General features: G+C 45.3%; 1 protein-coding gene across 3 annotated transcripts in view; it reads left to right on the top strand.

Moving 5' to 3' along the window:
• The window catches only part of ANKRD11 (ankyrin repeat domain containing 11), a 213681-nt gene that overhangs the window by 165226 nt on the left and 27402 nt on the right, over positions 1-21053 (top strand). The window contains exons 3-4 of one of the 3 annotated variants that reach the window (XM_054588966.1): positions 3059-3203; positions 13746-13884. In XM_054588966.1, the coding sequence (XP_054444941.1) occupies positions 3117-3203; positions 13746-13884 (226 nt within the window). In that variant the 5' untranslated portion in view covers positions 3059-3116. Of the gene's footprint in view, positions 1-3055; positions 3204-13745; positions 13885-21053 lie in introns of those variants that run through there. The other 2 variants (XM_054588967.1, XM_054588968.1) reach the window with 2 other exon arrangements.

The raw sequence follows: 21053 nt of genomic DNA, 5'->3' as shown, positions 1-21053 counted from the left end.
CATGCCCAGACACGAGGATCCCGGGAGAGAGGTGCCTACATGGTCTTGGCTGCCATCATGAAAGTGGGCTTGAGAAACACATGTTACAGAAAAGAAAAGAGTATTCAGAATGACATTCCTACCATACCTATGGTGTTTCCAGTACTTGTGGGAGAGGTGAGGTGGAGCCTTGACGATAGTGTCCTTGAAGATGTGAGCAAGGCCCATGGGCCAAGACAGGCTGTCGCCTGCTGTCCAGCTGCCAGCACGTGATGTCTCTCAGGCTGTCCTGCTGAGATTTGGACCTGCCCTCACTTTATGATAGATCACACAGAGTTAGCTAGTTGGTTGTTCACAAAATGAAAATACTGGTGAGTATCTCCTAGTAGCAAGGGACAACCGCCTGTGGGACAGCTGCCTGTGGCAGAGGATCATGTGTCAAAGTCTAGGTCAAAGGAATTGGGCCCAGAGACTTGGACCCTGAAGTGTCAGTGTTTTAATGTTAACAGTAGCAATGACAGGCTTGACAGACTACATTCATGGACCCCTTCATGGTTACGCAGTACTCAGGAATGACTGGTACACTTTTGTAGTTCATCACATTGTGGGCTCAACCTGCACTTTGAGATGTCACCTCCATCACGGTCTTGGGTCATGGTGAACAGAGCTCTTTCTCAGTGTAGCTGGGTGTTGTGTCAAAACTCAAACTAGCTATAACGCCTGCTTGTAAAGCACCTCACCCTCTGGTTTCTGAGGGTGCTTCAAAAATGGAAGATCTCCCTAATGAGTAAGCTCAGAACTCGTAATCACCCTTCCCCTGGTCCTGCAGCTTCTATGGCAATCAGGATTTTTTTTTTCTTTTTAATTTTAACTCCTGGATAATCTTTAAATTTATACCTAAATGTTGCTGATGAGTTTCCAGGCAGTAGTAAGTTTTAATAGCTGTTCCTGAGTCAGGCTCTAAGATGTTCCTCTAGGTTGAGATGTTCCAGTTCTGTAGTGGGAAACTGGAGGAGAATTTAAGATTTTATTTATGTATTTTTAGAGAGTGAGGAAGGCAGGGAGAAAGAGAGGGAAAGAAACATCAATCGGCTGCCTCTTACATGCTCCCAACGGGAGACCTGGCCCACACGTGCCCGGACCAGGAATCAGTCTGGTGACCTTTCAGTTTGTGGTACAATGACCAACCCACTGAGCCACACCAATCAGGGTGAGAATTTAGAATTCAGTTTTTAGGAGAGACGGAAAATGTCATTTCTGGCCTCAGCCATCAGAATATGTGGATGGAAATACCCTGTTCACCTGCATTGTGTGCTGGGGAAGGAAATGAACAAAATTGGTCAGCTATGTCCCTCTCACCAAAATAAATTTAGGTATGTTCTTAGGTCAGTTAAGCAGCAAGAATATACTTTGTAAAATTTTATCTGTTAATATGAGAAAAGAAGACAGGATCTCTAGAAGACATGCTGAAGAGCAGATCCATCTTCAGCACATAGGGAGCAGCAAGAGTAGGGAACTGCCACTTACAGAATGCTTTTGAGCATGTGTTTCAAAAGCTACAGTTCATACTTAAAGAGGCTGTTTAATTCCAGGTGAATTAATTAAAATTACTCATCCAAAATGGATAAGCACAAAGGCACGTGACTGTGGGAAAAGGAGATGAAACTGTGCACGTGATTTGGTTTGTATAAAGTGTTTTGTAACTCTGACAAAGGTAATGCACAGAAAGGAAGGCAGTGGCTTTTAGGAAGATAACTTTTCTCTCTTCCTCCTGCTATGTACAACTAAAACTCTGGATGTGACGTATGGAACAAGCATAGGAGGACTGGGAAGTGGAGAGAGAGGTGGCCTGTGTTGTAGGAATATCCATGTCAGGCATGTCTGGTCAGGTCAGTGCAGCCACAGGCAGAGTTGTGAAAGGTTGTTGATTCTTCACATAGGTCCCAGAGAGAGGTTATTGTGTGCCACACACAGCCACCAGGGAAAGCACCAAGGTCGTCAGGAGCAAAAGGAAAGTCTTGGCCAAATTTTTGCCGGGGTTTCTGCAGGAAGGCAAATCACAGCAGGGTGAGCAGTTTAGGACTAATTTGAATAATTCTGCAAACTGGGTTATAGGATGGTCTGTATTGCCTGGTGGCTGGGAGGATTTATGTTAGGGAAGTAATTCACTTGTGTGTGAGATAGATGTTGATTGATAGTTTTGTGTGTGAAAGGCATGCCCACTTCAGGAACCTTCTGCTGTCTCTAAGAAGGGGCGAGTCCTGGGAGGGAGCAAATTTTTTAAGGTATCAGTACATCAGAAAATAAAAACATGGTGAATCTGGCATGTATCCTGTGATTTCCTGGGAAATGCTGGGGCTGGGGCCTCAGGCTCATGTGCATTGTCTGACTCAGTAGGTAGGAGAAGTACCACATCAGAGTTGCCTGGACATTCTCTGAAAACTCCTCTAGAGGCGTCACATTACTGCCTTCTGAACACTCTGTTCAGGAGAAGTTGGTGAATTGGGTGTGCTTGGTGCTTTCTGAAAAGAATAATGATTTTCCTCTGACCTTCTGTCTGGGGGGCAGTGTGGGAATTGAGCTACTTTTCTAGGTGGTGAGTGGTGTTGAGGCCATGACCCAGAGGGTGGCAGACGATATCTGTAGGACCTGAGGGGCAAGTACTGCACCTTGGGTGTGACCATGCCTGTGTGGGAGGGAGTGGTGGGGTGGGGTTGGGGGGAGAGAGCATGTGTGGTGCCCAATTCTGAAGAGCAGGGCCAAAGCTAGAACACAGCATGAAATCAGAGGTTCAGGTACTGGCTACCACTGCCCAGAAACATGGCCGCCACCTTTGCAGGTGGAACCTTTCTGTAGCTGAGAAATGTTTGCCTGCCCCCACTGTGTTCTCCATAATGTACTGTATAGATGTTGTTCCTGCTGGTGTTGACCACCTGGGTGCCTCCTAAGTGATCTCTTCCTGGGCCCTTGTCAGAAGAGTTGGCTTCATTCTTTTGGTTCATTGTGTCCCATGAATTTGAGATTTGCCTCAGTTTTGTGTGAGTTCAACAAATTTTAACCCCCCTCTCTTTTGAAGCAGACGGTTGATGACGAAGCAATGGCCGTATAAATGAAGATCAAGTGAGGGGAGAAGAACGATGCCCAAGGGTGGGTGTTCTAAAACACCACAGCAAGAAGAATTTTCTCTCAGCAACGACATGGTGGAGAAACAAACAGGGAAAAAGGTAACACTTAGGCCTGGCTCTTCTTGTTTTCCTCCTCCTCCTCCTTACTTCCTGTTCTTCCTGCTCTTCCTTGTTTTCTTCTCATCCTTACTCTCCTCTCCTCTTCGCACCCTCCCCTCTACTTCTCCTCTGCACCCCGTCTCATTCTTGTCCTTCTCGCCTCCTCACACTTACCTATCCTCAGGACATTCACCATGTCTAAACAGGTGTAAGGGCTGAGAATGTCTCCTTGCCCGCAGCAGAGTCGTGTGTTTTCTTGGCCCTGTCTTTGTTGGACCGCCCTTGGCAGCTAGCAGTGGAGAAGGCACTGTTGGATGGGTGGGTATGGAAAGCAGTGATCTTGCCAAAGAGGTCTTGCTTTGTTTCAAGGATGTGTTTATTATTTGGGGACCAAAGTTAGTATTTAAATAATAGGTTTATGTTTGAGATAACCTTGATTTGGCCCCACACTTCTGTCCCTTGTGACCACAGGATTCCTGTCATGGTTTCAGTAAGACCAAGTCTGACATTCAACCATAATTGAATTATCCGGACTGATACCACTGCTGGATAGTTTAAATTCCAGTTTGGCTTCTTCTCAGTGTGAGTAGGAAAATGGGATGTAACTCTAAAATCCTTTTATCTTATTGAAGTGCTGAGAAAACTGGGCTCTGGGGTATGCACTTCTTGTCCTGCAGTGTGGGGCGATACTGGGGTCTGGGACACATACTTCCTTGTCTCTCAGTGTAGAGTGACGGCAGGCTCTGAGGAGTGTACCTCCTGACCTGTAGTGTGGCGTGACAGTGGGCTCTGGGGTACACAATTCCTATCCTGCAGTGTGAGGCTGCTCAGTGAGCATGGACTTAAATCAGACAGAAAGGTTTAAGCTCATGCTTTGACACATGTTCCTTTTGAGCTATGAACAAGTCAATTATCTGTCCTGAGATTTGGTTTCCTAACGTCTGCAGTAGGAACAAGAGTACCTTGTGCAGTCGTAGTAAGGAAGGGTAACAGTGCTTGCCTGTTCTTTTATTACCGTTCTTTAATCCTGATGTATCTTGGCTTCTTTCCCTATATCTCTGGATGCCCATGTGGCAGGCCATCCATACTAACCAGTCTGACTCAGCCCCTGGCCTGAGTGCTCAGAGGGATACCCCTCGTAGTCCCATTACTAGTCCTTGAAGCTGTTTCTCCCTGCTTTCCCAGCAGCCCCCCCATCCTAACACTTGGGAATGAACAGAAGTTCTGAGACTGCTTCTTGCCCAGTCTGTCCTGGTGCTTCCTGCTGCTGTGTTAGTTCATGCCAGCATGTCTGATGATGCCCTGGGTTGTTGGAATGTGAGGTTTGCATGCTTTCCACATGAGAAGATTGGCAAGGTTTAATGTGTTCATGAACATAGACATGCTTAGCTGCTTGTCAGAATGAACAGGCAGGCTTCTGAGACACTGATGTCTAGTCAGTTGCGTCCACACATTTATTCCACTTGCTTTGTCCCCCAATGCCTCTTGCTGTGTGCAAGAATAGGTGGGAGCCAGAGCATGGAACTGTAGACAGGCTGAGGCTTGAGCTTGGTCTGGACTCACATGGGGAGGGGCATGCATCTGTGAGGTCTGTAGACAGTCCAGGGTCAGCTCAGGATGGTTGAATGATGCTGTGCCCATGAGGAGATGCGGCCAGTTGGGGCAGTGTGCCCTGGGAAACATGGGAACTGCCACTCTGGTGGCTGAGAGTCCCAATTGTTGGGATGCTGTCGCACTGGATGGCCACAAATCACCCTTGATAGTGGCATGGTTCTGTATGGATTTTCTTTGCAAGAGGATTTCATAGCTGTGGGCAAAGGATGAGGGAGAGGCCCACCTGTCCGTCACTCTTGTGCCAGAGGTCCATGTAGCACCCCCCTCCTGATTTCTCTGCCTCCAGACTGGGTTCTCAGGAACCCCAAACTGTTATCCCCACTAGCCCAGAACCACACAAGGTGGAATTGGGGCTGGGCCTGCTAAGAAGGGCTTCTTAATCAAAGCCAAATTGGAAAAGGCACCTAGAGTCAGCGCCCACCTTGGAGATGTGGGTGCATGTGCCCCATGGGCACCTGATCCAGGGCCTTCTGAAGGTATCCTGCTCACCTTGTAAACATGGGCCTTGTTCTGGGCTGATTTACTCTGTTTTTCTTAACTTGAGAACAGAAACTCAAGTGGACTGAACTGGCTCTGGAGTAGTTGGTGTGAACAGCATGTACACATTTGCCTCAGGACATGTGTGGATTTGCTTTGGGTGCTTTTTTTTTTCTTCCAAGTAAGGTAGCTTTGTGTTTTGTTGTTTTTGTTTTGTTTTGTTTTTTAACTACCCAGGATTAAGCCAGACATTTTCCTCATGAGACAGACAGATTCTAACATTGAAGATGCCACATAATGGAGCTAGGTCCTCAGTGCTATAGGAGCTTTCTCAGCTTAAATAGCAGTTAAAAATAGAATGCCTGGGAAGGTGTACCTGGTAGCAGCTGTGACTTGAAAGTGCCCTTTACTTTATGGTCCGAGGATCATGGGGTGGCAGAGCTCAGAGGCATAGGGCCACGATTTCCATTCTTGACATGTGGCTGAACTTGTTCAGCTCTATTTTCTCTCATAAACTGTTTTCTTCAGATACAGATCCATGTTACCAAGAGCAACATATTTTTAGATTTTTGCAAAAGAATCGTGATACAAGTTATACATTTGTGAACAGTGGAGAAAGGGCCCACGACTCTTGGCAAGAGTCCCCATGCCACATTTGGTAGTTTTCTGGTATTCTTTTGGCACGAAGTCTTCCTGCATGGACTCTTTGGGGAGTGTGGGCAGCTGCATTGCAGACAGGCTCTTCCTCAGGGCCTCCTCAGGATCCCGCCCACAGCAGACCCCAGAATCCCGAAACTTCCAGGCTAGAAGGAGCCCAGGAAGGAACTAGTGAACACCGTTGTGGTTGAGGGTATTTTGTGCAGAAAAACCAAGGGCTGCTGTGGTATCTGAGGCCACCCAGCAAGAAATGACGCACTGATCTCCAGGCTGGGGCCTTCCCTGCTCTCCATCTCACACAGGATCCTCGTTCTCCCTGTGCTTGTCACACACCATCGGAGAATGCACAACAGCTCAGGGTTACTCCAAGCTTACATGCTAGTAAAGTTCATTTTCTTTTGTGCTAGACATGTGGTTCTCAAATTGTATTCTCAAACCAACACCATTAGCATCACCTGGGAACCTTTAGGAATGCACATGGAATCAGAAAGGCTGAGGGTGGATACCTGCCCTCTGTTTTCACAAGTCTTTCAAGGACATGGTGAGTGCTCTGGTCTGAGAACTGTATGTGTACTGTGCGGCTCACAAGGTGTAACATCGAGTGTTTCCTTCACGCTGTTTTTAGAGGAAGCCCTGAAGGCTGGTCTGTAGACGTTATACTCATCCTCCTCAAAGGCCAGCAGTCCCACATCTTCCTGAGAGATGGGGCTCATCTTCAGAGGTGGCCTCGTCAGTGCTGTGAGTGGGCTGCTAAGACCCTGTGATTCAGCCCCCTTCATCCAAAAGGAGTAACTTCAAAAGTGACCTCAGTTTGGAAGCTGGATGGGGCATGATTGAAGTGGCCTTTGCTTGTGACTGCTTCATACTCTGGTTTTTATGACAGTTCTTGGACAAGGCCTGTCATGAGCACAGGAACATCCTCAAAAGGAATCAACCACACACATTTGCATTTCTACATAATGCTGGGTTTCTTTGGGGAGACCTCCCATATAAGCCAATAGAGTCATAAGCAGGTTTCATACAGGTAGGGGAGACTTACTTGATAGAGACAAGCAGAACAAGCTTTTGGTGTAAAGTCCTGGTCACTGGCAGACACTGCAGATGGAGAGGCAGGCATTGGTCTCAAGCCAGGTGGCAGCACATTTCTGGTGGAGTGGAAGTCCAGTAGGGCTCCAAGTGTGATGTGTGGTACAACCAAGCTCGAGCCCTGAATAGCCAGAGCTCTGAGTTCTTCTTCTTCTTCTTCTTTATTTTTTCCTTAAATTTTTTAAAGTTTGTTGATTGATTTTAGAGAGAGAAATATCGATTGGTTGCTTCCTGTACATGGTCTAAGTGGGGATAGTACCCTCTACCTAGGCATGTGCCCTCACCAGGAATCAAAGTAGCAGCCTTTCAATTCAAGGACTATGCTCCAGCCAACTGAGCCATGCAGCCAGAGGTTCCCACTCATGTGAGTGCCAGATGGAGTCCTTATCCACGTCTTTAGACTTGTGGTTTGGGGCGTTCTGGGCCACTCAAAAGCTCATTCTCATTATACCCCATTACCTCAGTCTTGATATGACATTAGATATAACTGTCATGGCTGACAGTGATTTCATACTGGGTTGTTGAAGGTGTTCATGTAAAAAAGTCTACTCTGCTCTTGCTCTATGCAAGGCCACAGTAAACAGAGTCTGCAGAGCCATAGGTTTGTCCCCATGCTCCTCCTGACACTAGGGATCCCTGGGAGTACCTGTTTCCACAAATCCAAAAGAATCCTCTGAAGAAAGAGCAGGAAGTTATGTTCTAATAATTAAATCACAGAAACGATGGTGGTGGTTTGGGTTTTCTTGGATCCCAGGCTCCTGAGAGTACTGGCTCTTTTTAGGCTTCAGATAGACTTTCTGGTGGCAGCGAAGTCAAGTTATTGTCACAGATGGACTCCAGCTGTCTCTATGACCCGGAGAGTCTTCGCTGTTGGATTCCTGTCTGTCTCTCTGTTTTGTGGGGGCAGAGAGAGAAATAGAGAAAAGCCACATGCCAAACTTGGGTCCCCTTCTGCTCCCAGACTGGTCCTGGAGCTGGGGAGTCACTTATATAAGGGACTCCCCAGCTGCTGATTGAAATTGACCAGCACCTGCCTGCCCTGCACCCACTCTGCCCCTTTACACTGCATGGTCCTTCTCTGTATGTAGCATGTGCTCCTCTCTGACACACACAAGCATTTGCTTGTCTTGTGATCTCCTCCCATCGTAAGTAAGTTCTTGGGAGGAGCTTTGTTCACTGGGCACTCAGTAGGCATTATTGTGCAAATGCTGACACCCTCAGATGCTCAAGTCAGTTTTCACTAGTGAAGGCAGGTCAAACCTTTGAGACATAGGAGACACACAGATTGGAAAGGAAGGAGTGAAGTTGTTTTTCCTCACAGAGGACATGATTAGCTACAGAGAAAATCCTAGGAAATCTACACAAAAACTCAAAGAACTAAGAGCTGAGCTTAGCAGGGTTGCATAATACAGAACCAGTATGCAAAGCATATTTCTAAATACGATGAACATTTAAAAATACATTTATAGTAGTGTCAAAAATATGGACTCCTAAGGAATAAATTTGATGGAAGATGTGGAAGACCTGTACCCTGAAAGCTCCAAAACATTGCTGAGAGAAATCAGGCAGACCTAAGCAACTAGAGAGATACACCACATTCATTTGTCAGAAAACTCTCAATATTTAGATACCATCTCTCCCCAGATTGATCTATAGATTCAACATAATGCCACTAAAAATTCTTAGAGGGGTTTTTTTTTTTTTGGTTGAAATTGATAAGCTGATTCTGAAGGTCATGTGGAAATTCAGAGGACCTAGAATAACAAAAACCAGTTTGAAAAAGAAGAAAAATGTTGGAGGACATAAATAGTCTGATTTCAGTCCTTACTATAGAGCAGCGGTTTTCAACCTTTTTCATCTCATGGCATGCATAAACTAATTACTAAAATTCTGTGGCACACTAAAAATACATTTTTCGCCCATCTGACAAAAAGTAGCTATAATTTTGATTCATTCACACCAGACAGCTATTGTGTTGGCTGTTGTCATTTTTTTTTTATTTGACAATATAAGGGGAAAGAGTTCAGGTTTGCATGTTTTAAAGATTCTTATGGCACACTGATTGAAAATCAGTGCTACAGAGTTACAATAATAACATATTGTTGTAATTATTGTACAAGTAAAATATTGGTTTAATTCAGGCATGTCAATGAGTGGAATAGATAGACCCCACACATGTACATGATTGTTGCTTTTCAACAAAGATGCTGAAGCAACTCAGTTGGGAAAGGGTAATCTTTTCAACAAATGGAGGTAGAAGTATTGGATTGACATATTTATGCTATTTTTAGTGGCTAAAATAATTTTTATTCTTACTGTATTCTTTTGCTGTTGGTTATTTATAGATGAGTTAGTTAAGGGCAAATGTGTCAAGTATTATCTTCCTAACAGTACTGCAGCTTTCTTTCCCACTCTGTGTGGAAAGCTCAGTGTGGTGGGGGATTGCAAGCTGGACTTCCTGTCTTTGTACATGATACGTGTGGCGCTCCCTCCTCAAGTTTATTGTGAGTATACATGGGATGACAAGGGCCAACTGGGTCACCATCTGGTTATACATGCTAGCAGTTACCACCCTGACAGTTTTTATACCATATCAAAGTCTGACAGAGAAGTGGCTGATAAGGTTGAATTTAATGTTTTCGGTATTCTTTTAGCATTCAAGAAATGAAAACATGTTGCATTGTGTACTGTTGATTCTTGTTAATTTACTAGTGAGGAAAGCTCAACTCTGTCCCAGCCAAGCTGCTCAGCAAGGTTCTGAATCCAGTGAGTCTGCCCAGTGAGCTGTAGTCGTGCTTTGTAGCTTAGGGCTGAGCCCCTACCATACCACGGCTACAGTGCAGGTGTTGTTTTGCCCTGTACAATTGGGATATTTTTTGAACTTTTTAAATGAAATATGAATGCACGTAATATTATCTATTTCATTTTTAAAACCTGGGATAATATCTCTCCAGATCAAAATATGCCAACATTGCCAGTCTCCTGAGAGCCTTCCTGTGCCATCTGCAGTAGCACTCCTGACCAAAGTGAACTCTGTTCTGACATCTATCACTGTAGCAAGTTTTTACTGTTGAGATTTACATGAGGAGAACAGTTGTTCAACATTACATCTGATTTACAGGCTTTTTTCTTAGCAGCAGTTCTCTTCCTCTTTTGTTGTATGGTATCCCATTGTATGAATGTTAAGCAACTTATTTATTCATTCTTCTCCTGTGGATGTTTAGATTTTGTGTAGTTTGGAATATAACAGAATAATGACATGAACATATATACCATTGGGTTTTTTCCACAGTGGTAGATATGGTTTAATCATTTGCCAAAGTTACTGTGTCATTTCTGCAGTCCTGAAAGCTGTGAGAGTTCAGGTTGACCCACATTCTTGCTAACACTTGGTGTCAGTTTAATTTTAGTCCTGCTTGTGGGTGTGTAGTGGTATCCCGTGGTTTTATTTATGTTTTTCTATTGTTTACTGGTCATGAAGATGCTCTCCTGTGTTATCTTCTAAAAGCTTTTAGTCTGTGGTTCGTCTGGAATTAAATTTTATTTTGTGGTGTAAGGTAGGAGGTCAAGGTTTATTTTCCTCCTCTTGGATGTTCACATGGTCATTGTCCCATACTACAAAGACCCCCTTCCCACTGCATGGCTGCAGGGCCCTTGTCACCAGCCAGGTGGGGTTCTAACTTGTGTATTTTGTTCTAAACCTTTGGTCCTTGGTTTAGGACCACCTGTTGTGTTGACTGCAATGTTATAGTCTTGATCTCTGGTAGTTTAATTTGCTGAACTTTGCTGTTTTTCAGAATTATTTTTACTATTTTTGACTGCTTTTCCACATATATATTTGGAATAAGCTGGTTGAGTTCCACAAAATGCCTGCTGGAATTTTTACTGGATTGCTTTGAATGTAAAGATCAGTTTGGGAGAATTGCCATATTAACAATGTGAATTTTCTTACCATGAACCTATCACTCCATTTTTATGTCTTTATTTTCTTTCAGTAATGTTTTCTGAGATATAGAGGGCTTGAACATCTTTTGTTAGATTTATTCCTGTGTATTTGATGTCTTTTGATATCTATATAAGTGATTTTAATATCATTTCCTAATTATTTATAGTGAATAAATACCAGTTACTTCCTGTGTCTAACAACTTTAATTTACATACCATTTGAATCCTTTAATTGTATAGTCCTTAGGATTTTTCAGGTATACAGTCAATCATTTTAAGATTCATACTTTGTTATCCCTCAGCGGAATAAAAAAGGAAAAAAAAGTAATCGAACCAAATCTGGTTCCAGAAGGAATTTTATTTTGGGGGCCTAAACGTGACGTGCCATAATGTGATTCCTGATGCATCAACATTGTTCCTTAGAGGTGTCACAGAAGAGTCATCCGCGTTGTTGCATGTACCAGTATCTTTTGTGGAATAAATATTCCACTTATCACTACACTAGAATTAATGTATCCATTTTTGCCTTTCAATAGGCAATTGCGTTCTTTCTTTTTCTTTTTCATTTTTGTGAACAGAACTGCTGTGAACATCACTGTGCCAGTTTGTGAACAAATGCTCCCATTTCATTAATTTCAAAGTGGTTTTGCCATTTCAGTTCCACCAGCAACACCTCAAGTTCTACTTTCTCTGCCATGTCCTTGTGAACATTTCATACCATTAGTCTTTTTTTTTTTTTTTTTTTTTTTAATCCTCACCCAAGGATATGTTTATTGATTTGAAAGAGAGAAACATCAATCAGTTGCCTCTCGTACATGCCCAGATGGGGGATCAAATCCACAGCATAGGTATGTGCCCTGACTGGGAATTGAACCTGCAACCTTTTTTGGTGTATGGGACGATGCTCCAACCAACTGAGCAACCTGGCCAGGGCAGTACTTTTTTAGCCTTTTTTATATTAGCCATTGTAGTAGAAATACTTAGATCTCCTTGTTTTAATTTTCATTTTCCTAATGCTGAACACCCTTCAAAATGTTAATTGACTTTATGGATATTTTCTTTTGCAAAGTGCATACTATATTTTGCTCATTTCAGAAAAATGTTTTGCTTTTCAGTAGATGAGGTAATTATAGGCAACCTTGCCTAGATGCCCCTTCTCTGGCCAACACCCAGGCTTCTGCACTTGAGCAGAAGGGTCCTAGGTCAGGTCCCCTTTGTCAGGTAGAGGACTGTCCCTTTTCCCCATGTGCTGAGATTTCATGTCAGGATTAGCATAGAATTTTATCACAGGCCTTTTCTGCAGTTGTTGAGATGATCGTATGATTTTCTTCATGTGATGAGTTACATTGACTTTTTAAATTTCTTGTATTCCCAAATTTTTATTATTTGTAATCTTTTTAAATATATCCATAGATCAGATTCACTAACTGGGCCAGGAATATTCTTTATGTGCAGGTGTTTATTGCAATGTGGCATTTTTGCTATTGGGTTTCATTCTTCTCCCAGTTCTTTGGTGGTGGGTGCAAATAGTGACAGGTGTGTCTGTGTCCTGACATCCCAGGCACACTGTGGGGTGAAATGGGATGTCTAGCATCTCTGTAACTCCATCTTCCAGGGGTCCTTCCTCATTGCAGCAGTGCCTGGTGGCCCCTCTTTGTCCCCCAGATGCCTTTGGAGCTGGCAGCATGTTCTTACAGAGACCTTCCTGGTCACTTCAGGGTGTCTCTCACTAACTGCTAAGGTTAGTGGATGCTGTGGCTGACTGGTCAAGCTGGAGGACCATTTGAGCACAGGAGGAGAGAATTTAATGGTGCTGTCCACTGAGGGGTTGGATCCAGGGTGTCCAGCTGCTGTAGCCAGCAAAGCAGGGACTCCCGTCTCCACACAGTTTTTGTTTCATCAACATAGACACACACACACTCTTTGCATTTGGGGATCGGGCCTTAGGGCTGTATACACTGCCATTTCCACACACTGACCTTACCTCATATGGTACAGCACTGCAAGGTAAGCGGCTGAATTTGTATGCCCAGTGCACACTGAGATCCCTGTTTATCCTCTTGAGGTGGGCACTGACTTCCATTCTACAGGTGATGACACCGAGGCAGACACAGTGCTAGATTTGCCCAAGGTTGGCAAGCTGGTCAGGGTGGGACTGGCAGTTGAGCCTGTGAGTCCTTGCCCTGCGGGACAGACCAACCCTGAGATTAGAGCCAGGAAGGGCATGTCCTGCCTGCTTCCCAGCTAACTCTTGCTTTGGTGTGGGTCATCTGCATTCAGGTTTACAGCTGTGGGCTCTGCGTTGGGACTGATGCCTTGGTCTGCAAGATGTGTTCAGAAGGCAGTGCCACAGGTCTGTGGTGACGCCAGAGACGGCATGAGCACTGGGGGTCATGCCAGGCCATGTGGGACTATGCAGGGGATGACAGACAGGAAAGGAGGAAAACCCAGCTGATTTGTTTATAGTGGAAATCAAGACTCCACCTGTCCACAAACCTTTTTAAGGCTCTTATACTTCATTATTGGGGAAAAGTTTGGGGGCAACTGTATACCTGAATACTCTGCTTTCTTCATACTCATGAGAATATTTGTTAGCTGCAATATCTCAAGACTCCTCTTGGTTGAGATCAAGAACTGGGGCCATGTGGGATCATGGACAGGGCTCAGCTGTACCTGCTTTAACTGGCAAATAAATGTGAGGGTTTTGAGACTTCAATTTGGGAATTTGGGAATGATATCTGAAAGTGTTACTTTCTTTTCTAGGATAAAGATAAAGTTTCTCTAACCAAGACCCCAAAGCTGGACCGCAGTGATGGAGGGAAGGAGGTGAGAGAGAGAGCAACCAAACGGAAGCTGCCCTTCACGGTGGGGGCCAATGGAGAGCAGAAGGACTCAGACACAGGTACCAGGAGCCCGGCACAGCCTCTGCCCCTCCTGCTATCTTCTGTCCCCTTGCTCCCTCCTGACTGCCTCCAGGTCATCCTCACCTGGACCCTTCCCACATCATACCTGCCAGACTCTTCTCTTCCACAGAAAGTGTCCTTGACCCCCATATTCAGGGGTCTGCTGACACTGGGCCCACCTGGAAAGTGGTCCCAACCCCATTGGAGGAGTCCTGTGGAGACCTAGGGGGTGGCCCGGAGCAAGGCGTCACAGCTCCTCCTTCTCTTAACCTGATTTGTTCAGGGCTACTAGGAGATGATAGAGAAGATTAACACACACAGAATTCACATAAGTGCGCAAAGTATAAATGTTCCCTGGCCTCCAGCATGCCCGGGGACCCCTCCTTATTGTGTGTTCAGTTGGTGAGGCTTTGAGGCTTTCAGGCATTCCGGGCTCTTATTAGTCCCGTGAAAGTTTTTCGTTGGAGGATAAATGTGTTTTTCCCTCAGGGCTACAAAAACACATAAATTAAACTCAATTATTTGAAATAAAAGCCGAAGGGACAGCTGAAAGCAGGACCCAGTGCAGTCTTCTTGTGAGTGCAGGTTGGCCCTGGGTGTGACCTGTATGTGTGTTTGTGTGGAAGTGTGTACATGTGTATGTGTGTACATGTGTGCATGGGAGTGTGTGTGTGTATGTATGAGCATGTGCCTGCACTAGTGTACATGAGTATGTGTGTGTTGCATGTGTGTGTGCATGTCTCTGCCTTTGAGTGTGTGTGCCTGAAGTGTTAATAATACTGGGTGTGTACTGGGTTTCAAGTTAGTACCATCTTGAGCTGCTCACTAGGACCTGTGCTGTGTTCCAGCAGTAACCTGGCCTCTCTCCTGCCAGCTCACACTCTCTTCCTCTTGATCCAGGCACACAGGGGCCTTCCCAGCCTGCTGATCATCTGACTGCTCTGCAGACTTGTAGGCCAGTCTCAGGCCAGGAGTGTGAAAGGGTGCAGAGCATGCAGAGCTGTGAGGTGGGCCCTTGCTTTCCCACAGTGCAGTCATAAGGACAAGCAGCCAAAGCCCTGCAAGGATGGGGCATGGCTGAGGGCTTCCTGCATGTGGGGATTTGTATCACGTACTGAAACAAGATAAAACACGTAAGAAAATTGGGAGAAATGGCAGAGGGTGGAGCCACAGAAGAAATTGTCTGTGTCAAAGTTTTTATTCATGACGTCTCAGGTCCCTCACCCACACCTGCCTGTGAAGGTATTCCTCAAGTGAGTGGGTTCATGGTAGCTGCACAGAGACTTTGGTTAGGTAAAAGCCAGTGAAATGGGTTTGGTTTTGCTGGCTGGGATATGAAGAAGGTGGTATGGGCTCCCTGGGGTCCTTCAGGTCCTTTGGACCAAGCTGATGGCTTCTGTCACTGAGCAAGCACATTGGGGATGGGAAGGGGTGGGTGTGCAAGGGGAAGAGGCAGTACTCCGTGGAGCAGTGGGGCAAAGGCAGGGTGCAGATATCCGTGGACATGGGGCTTCTGCCAGAATGAAGGGGGGCTCACAGGGATTGTCTGACTCAGTCTTTAGTTTTGGCGATCAGACCAGGCCTGATATCCTCTCCTGTTTTTGGTGTCCACACCAGTTCTAGTTGTGGAGAGTGTGCTGTAGCTGGTGGTTATTGGCTGTCTGGATGCTGGGAGTATAGAGGTTGGCATCAGACCTCTGGGACGTTCCTGTGAGTCTTCCCGGAGCCTTGCTTGCAGAGTCAAGGAAACAGTATTAGAGCTTCCGCCTCCTGAGTGTTCCACCTGAGCAGCTGCATTCCTGTAGAATGTGCCTAGGGGCAGATGTTCCTAGCTGCCCACTCTTTCTGGTTGGTAGGATTTCTTTGAGGGCCCATTTTATCTTTTGTTTGTTCGTTTGCTTTATTGGGGTGATATTGTTAATAAAATTACATAGGTTTCAAGGGCCCATTTCATCTTGATGGTGACTTCTGGCGTCTGTGTGCTCCAGCAGGCCTCAGAGATTAGTCTTGTTGATAGTTAGCATCTTCTTAGCAGGAACTGTCCATGCTGGTTTTCTGGGGTGTCCAGAAGGTTCTTGGGCCTCTACAGGAGTGTTCATGTTTACGTTCTCTGAGTCAGGACCCAGGTGTGAGGGCAGGGAGGAAATCATCATGAAGTAGGAAAAAAGTGAAAAACACTTAGAAAATAGAATTTTCCAAGCAAGGTCTATGTTTATTTTCCTTTTGGGGGCCAGTCATATGCATCTGCTCTGTTAATATGACAAAACTAGATTTTCTAGTGAGGTGATTCTGGTACATGGGTGTGTCAGGTATCGCTTGTATTAGGAGCCTCTAAAACTATCTGATGTTCATGCACCGTGCACAGGCAGTGGGAGGCCCTCTGCCGAGGTCTCCCAGCTGGCCCTGCAGGTCATGATTAATTACCTGCTACTTGTCTCTTTCTACTTGCACTTCCTAGTAAACAGGATACCTGAGCTGGGTATTAACTCCACACTAATTGTAGCAGCATTTCTTGCTCAGAAATGGGATGAGATGGAGTGAGACCATTTTCTCTAGAGAGGCACAGACCTCTGGCAGGTGCTGCCCCCACTGCAGGTCTGTACCTGAAGGAGAAGCCACAGAGGGGGAAATTAACAGCTCTGACCAGTGATGAGATAGCCAGACTCTGATCCCTTTCGTCTGAGTGGGGGTCCTCAGGAGTGACAGACCTGAAGGAACACCAGGTACAAGGCTGCTCTGCATTCTGCTCCTGCGTGTTCCTCCTGCGCCCTCTGCTGGGAAGATGTGATTCAGCGCTCTCTACGAGGGGGACACAGCAGAAGGCTCCAGGAGTTGGGGCTCTGAGTGTTAAATAGTTTCCTTGGCTGTGCCCTGAGTGGACAGAGGCTGCTGAGCCTCCCCCAGAGACCGCTAAGCTGCCTAAGAACCTTCTGCTTCCTGGACCCTCAGGAACTGCTGCACGTGACCCAGCCCACAGGAGGCCTGTCTCTGCAGCGCTTAGTCAGGGCTGGGGGCTACTTGCCAAGAACAACACCCGTCTGTGGTGAAAGCTGGAAATGCTCTCTGTACATCCAAGCCCAATCAAAGCAAATTCGCCCTGACACGGTTTGTCATTTTAGCTGCCTGCATAGTACCCTGGACAGCTCATGTTCAGGTGAATGTGAACAGACAGGAACTACTGGCCAGAATGTGTCCCAGAGCCAAGTCTCTGTTAAGGCTGGATGCAGGCAGCACATGCTGTGTCTTGGCCCCTCTGGCATAGGGCTCTCTCTATCTATCTAGGAAAAACAAGCAGGCCACTCCAATGGGACAGCCTTTCCCAGGCAGGTCATCTGAGGAGGCTCAGTCTGCCCGAGCACCTGCTGCTGACTCGCTGCTGATTTTGGTGTAAAGCATTTTACCACCTAGAGTTTATGATGAAATTATATGATGTCTAGTATGTACCACAAATTATACTATGCTGTTTACTTTTTTTATGTTTGAATTTTTCCATAACTTGAAAAAAAATACATAAATGTTGTTCAGATTGGTTTAAATGATTACCTACCTTCTTCAGACCTCCTACATAAGCCCTTCGAGTCATCACAGTGTTCTGTCCCTTAGTCTGAACATTAGTCTGCTGTTTCCTACCTGGAACCACGGGTGGGTGATGCTTGTCCCTGGAGGCCATATGGGCTTCCCCTCAAGAGTTTCTCTGCCAGAAGCATGAAGAGCTGGAAGCTGCCTATTCTCAACACTTGAATGTGTCTTTGGAATGAGGAAAAAATTAAAATTTTCTTATTTTGCTTTTAACTTGTGAATAAAACTAATCTCTTGTATCTGAGGTATTTATTCAGCAGTGCTGAAATGTAAACTCATTCATTCAGTGTTCAAAGTTCAAGGACACTTATTTATTGATATCATGATCACCCTTGTTCTGTAAGATGGGAAAGTATGGCTGTTGTGACTTCTTGGGGGCTGTCCCCTGTTTGTGAAAGGAAGACATTATCTCTGCCTCTAGCATCTGCAGAACTTCTTGGAATTCAACACCATACCCTTCTGAACACTGGAGATGACTTTTGCATGATAATAAAGGGGCTTCTGCCCACTCACTGAGTGCTGGACTGTGGCAGAGGGAGAGCAAGATGGTAGCATGGGAAAGTGACGCTGCTGTGAAACCTCTGGCTCTAAAGGGCACATGCCACCCACAGTGTGACCCTAGGAGCTCTCAGGATTTAGCTGATGCATTACGACAAGACTCCCAAAGCTGGAAGCACTGGGGTAGGATGCTTTTAGCCACAGGCATTAGGAAACCCTGCCTCAGCCTACACTGAGTGCCTGATCACCTCCCATCTCAAAGTGTCATCGAGAAGAAAGGCAAAGCCAGGTCCCCTTCTCTGTGTGCACTGTATGGCCAGTCTTAGGTTCCTCCCATTTCTAACCCACCACTGCCATGGAATAAAGATGAATTTTGTTACACACAGAAAAGAGATGGGATATGAATATTGGTGGGGCTACAGGGCAGAAGGTGAATGGAGCTCAGTACCTGTCCCTCCCATGATAGTTAGAGTTTGAGGGTGAAAACCCTGTTTTTCTGAGGAACCATGTTTGGTCACTCGTAAAGAAGCATATCCAAGTAAAATAGTTTCAAATAATTAAGCATTCCTCTGGTCAAGCTATTTCCCAATCATTTTTCCTCTCTAAACTTTAACAGCTTCTTCTTATACAAAGAGGTGTTTGGACCAGGAACGGAGGGAAGTTTTTTTGTATTTAAAATTTTCTACTTTTCCCAGAAGCAGAAAAGGTATGACTCTACAGAGTATCACAGCCTCCCTCAGGGCCCCTTACAGGTACACTCCAGCAGGTAGCTGGGCCCGTGCTGTCAACATAGCGCAGATGAGTTGGGGCCCCACAGCCGCTCCAGCTTCAGCGATTTGCTGGGAGGACTCCCAGGGCCCCTCTTATAGTCCTACTCTTGACCAGAAGTGTTTACAGTGACAGGACACAGAGCAAGGACAGCTTCTAGTCCTCCCCACAGAGAAGTGCAGTTCTCAGGACTAAATACTGTCACAGCTTGTGAGGACACTCAAGAGTATAGTCTATCGGGGAAGACCATTGAGGGGAGGGCAAAAGGGGGGCACAGGAGCCTGCCAGAGGCATCCTAGTAAGGCTCTGCGAGACTGGGTATATTTCTTGTGTGTTGCTCAGTGTTTTCATAAACCTAAACCATAAAGAGTTTGTGATTCTGATACATGAAGTTGTGGTGGAGGGAGGCTCTCAGTGAGTCCGTCAGCTAGTCCTTAGGAGGGGTCTGTGTAAGGACACGGCCTCTCCACCTGTGCTGTTCCCAGGGCTGCAGTTGAAGACCTGTGTGGGCAGGCCCAGGGACTAGCAGGATTGATGGCGTGGTTCAGGAGTGGTTGTAAGTTTAAATTAATGATTGATTTATTTATTTTTAATTCTCAGTATGCATTGGTGTAGTGAAAGGGATGGGCAGCGCTTGGGAGACTGTTGTCTGGGCCTTTTATGTTAATATTACTTATATTCTGGCTTGCTGGTTGGGATAGCACTCACGGAATTCCCACGAGCTGAACCTAACTGCTTCCTCCCTGGAGGGTGATTAAGACTAGAGAAGAGGGGACCTGCTGAGTCACGCAGAGCCCCTCTTTTTAAAATGATGAATGATGGTGACTTCTAAAAAAAAAAGAGAGAAAATGGATAGAAATCAGGACATTGGAAGGAGAAGCTAGTCACAACCACAGCCTAAATATTAGATAAAGCCCTACCATGCTGGTTAAGTGGAAGAGTGTTCTGCCTGAGTCCTTGGGTATTTCATCTTGCTTCATTTGAAGAATTGGAATGTAATGCTTAGGTAAATGTGACAATCCCTCAGGCAATTCATTACCTTTTTTTTTTTTTTTTTTAACTCATTACCTAATTTAGATCACCTGTCTAGTATATGGACTGTCCGTGAATTAGGCTTCTTGGTATGAAGTACTATATTTCATGACTGAACATAAAAGTATACCACATGTTTGGTGTACAAGGCATGCATGCTCTTGAGGCCATGTGAGATACAAGGAAGCTGTCAGGACAGCAACTTCCCCAGTACCCCAGCACTCCACGTACTGCATACCTGAGTTTTACTTGATGTTATAATGAACTTTGTGATTTCATAATAGCACCTCTAAATGCTTTCCCAATGGAGTAGAGTCAAGATGGTATTGACATCTTAGGGTTTTTTGGTGGGTCATAGAAGTTACAGATTTCTCTCTTGGCAATTTGGTAGACTATGTCTCCCGGAAAACCCCTCTGCTGGAAAAGCCTAGGAATTAGAGACGGTGAATAAGAAACATGACAAATGATCATCTGAAGTCCCCAGCAGCAGAGAACAGTAAGAGTTGCGATTCATTTCTGCCCTGGTCACCAGCTGCAGGTCTCCTGGGATGGCAGTAGATATATGCCAAAGACCTCACAAGGTCGGGCCAATGAGAGGCCACACCTGTGGGCACTTGGACCAGAAGATTCCATTCCTCAGCTAAGGAACTTGTCTCTTCCAGCTGGTTTCTAGACGGTGAGGAGCTTTGAGAAGTCTCCTCAGAGACTGACCTATCCTGCCCTTTCTGTAGGGCTGTCGCTTGGATGTGTGCTACCATATGCCATTGGAAATGCCTTGTGCTCCCTCCAGTCCTAGATCAGAGATAGGCATCTGTGCAACTTCCTGGGACCCAGAGTTCAGACCAACATGAGTTTCCAATCAGAACTACAGACCATGATGAAGAAACCATCCTGAGAGAGGTTCAGCCCCAAGGACTTAATGCCTTTGGATGATTAGAGAATATAATAAAAGAGAAAATTGAAAATATGAGCAAGGAACAAGATACTGTCAGAAAAAGATCGTGTAGATTTTTAAAAATATAAAATGGAACATATGGAAATGAAAATTATCACTGAAATTAAAATTTAGTGGGCAGATTACATAGCTTATATCATATGAATTAGTGAATTGGGAGTTATAGCTAAAGAAATTGTCTAGACTTAGGCATAGAAAGAGACAGGAAACATGAAAGACATTAGGAGATGTACTTGGACGGTAGAGGGGAACGGAAGTGCATTGTTAGCATCTAACCAAGGAGAGCAGTGGGGGCACTGGCACTCAGAGAAGACAGAGAACTTCTGCTGTTTATGA

Source organism: Pteronotus mesoamericanus, unplaced genomic scaffold (assembly GCF_021234165.1).
Source record: "Pteronotus mesoamericanus isolate MK-2021 breed Mesoamerican mustached bat unplaced genomic scaffold, CSHL_Meso_final scaffold_165, whole genome shotgun sequence".
Taxonomy (NCBI): domain Eukaryota; kingdom Metazoa; phylum Chordata; class Mammalia; order Chiroptera; family Mormoopidae; genus Pteronotus; species Pteronotus mesoamericanus.
Note: the sequence above shows the minus strand (reverse complement) of the source record. Positions and strands in the feature narration are given on the sequence as shown.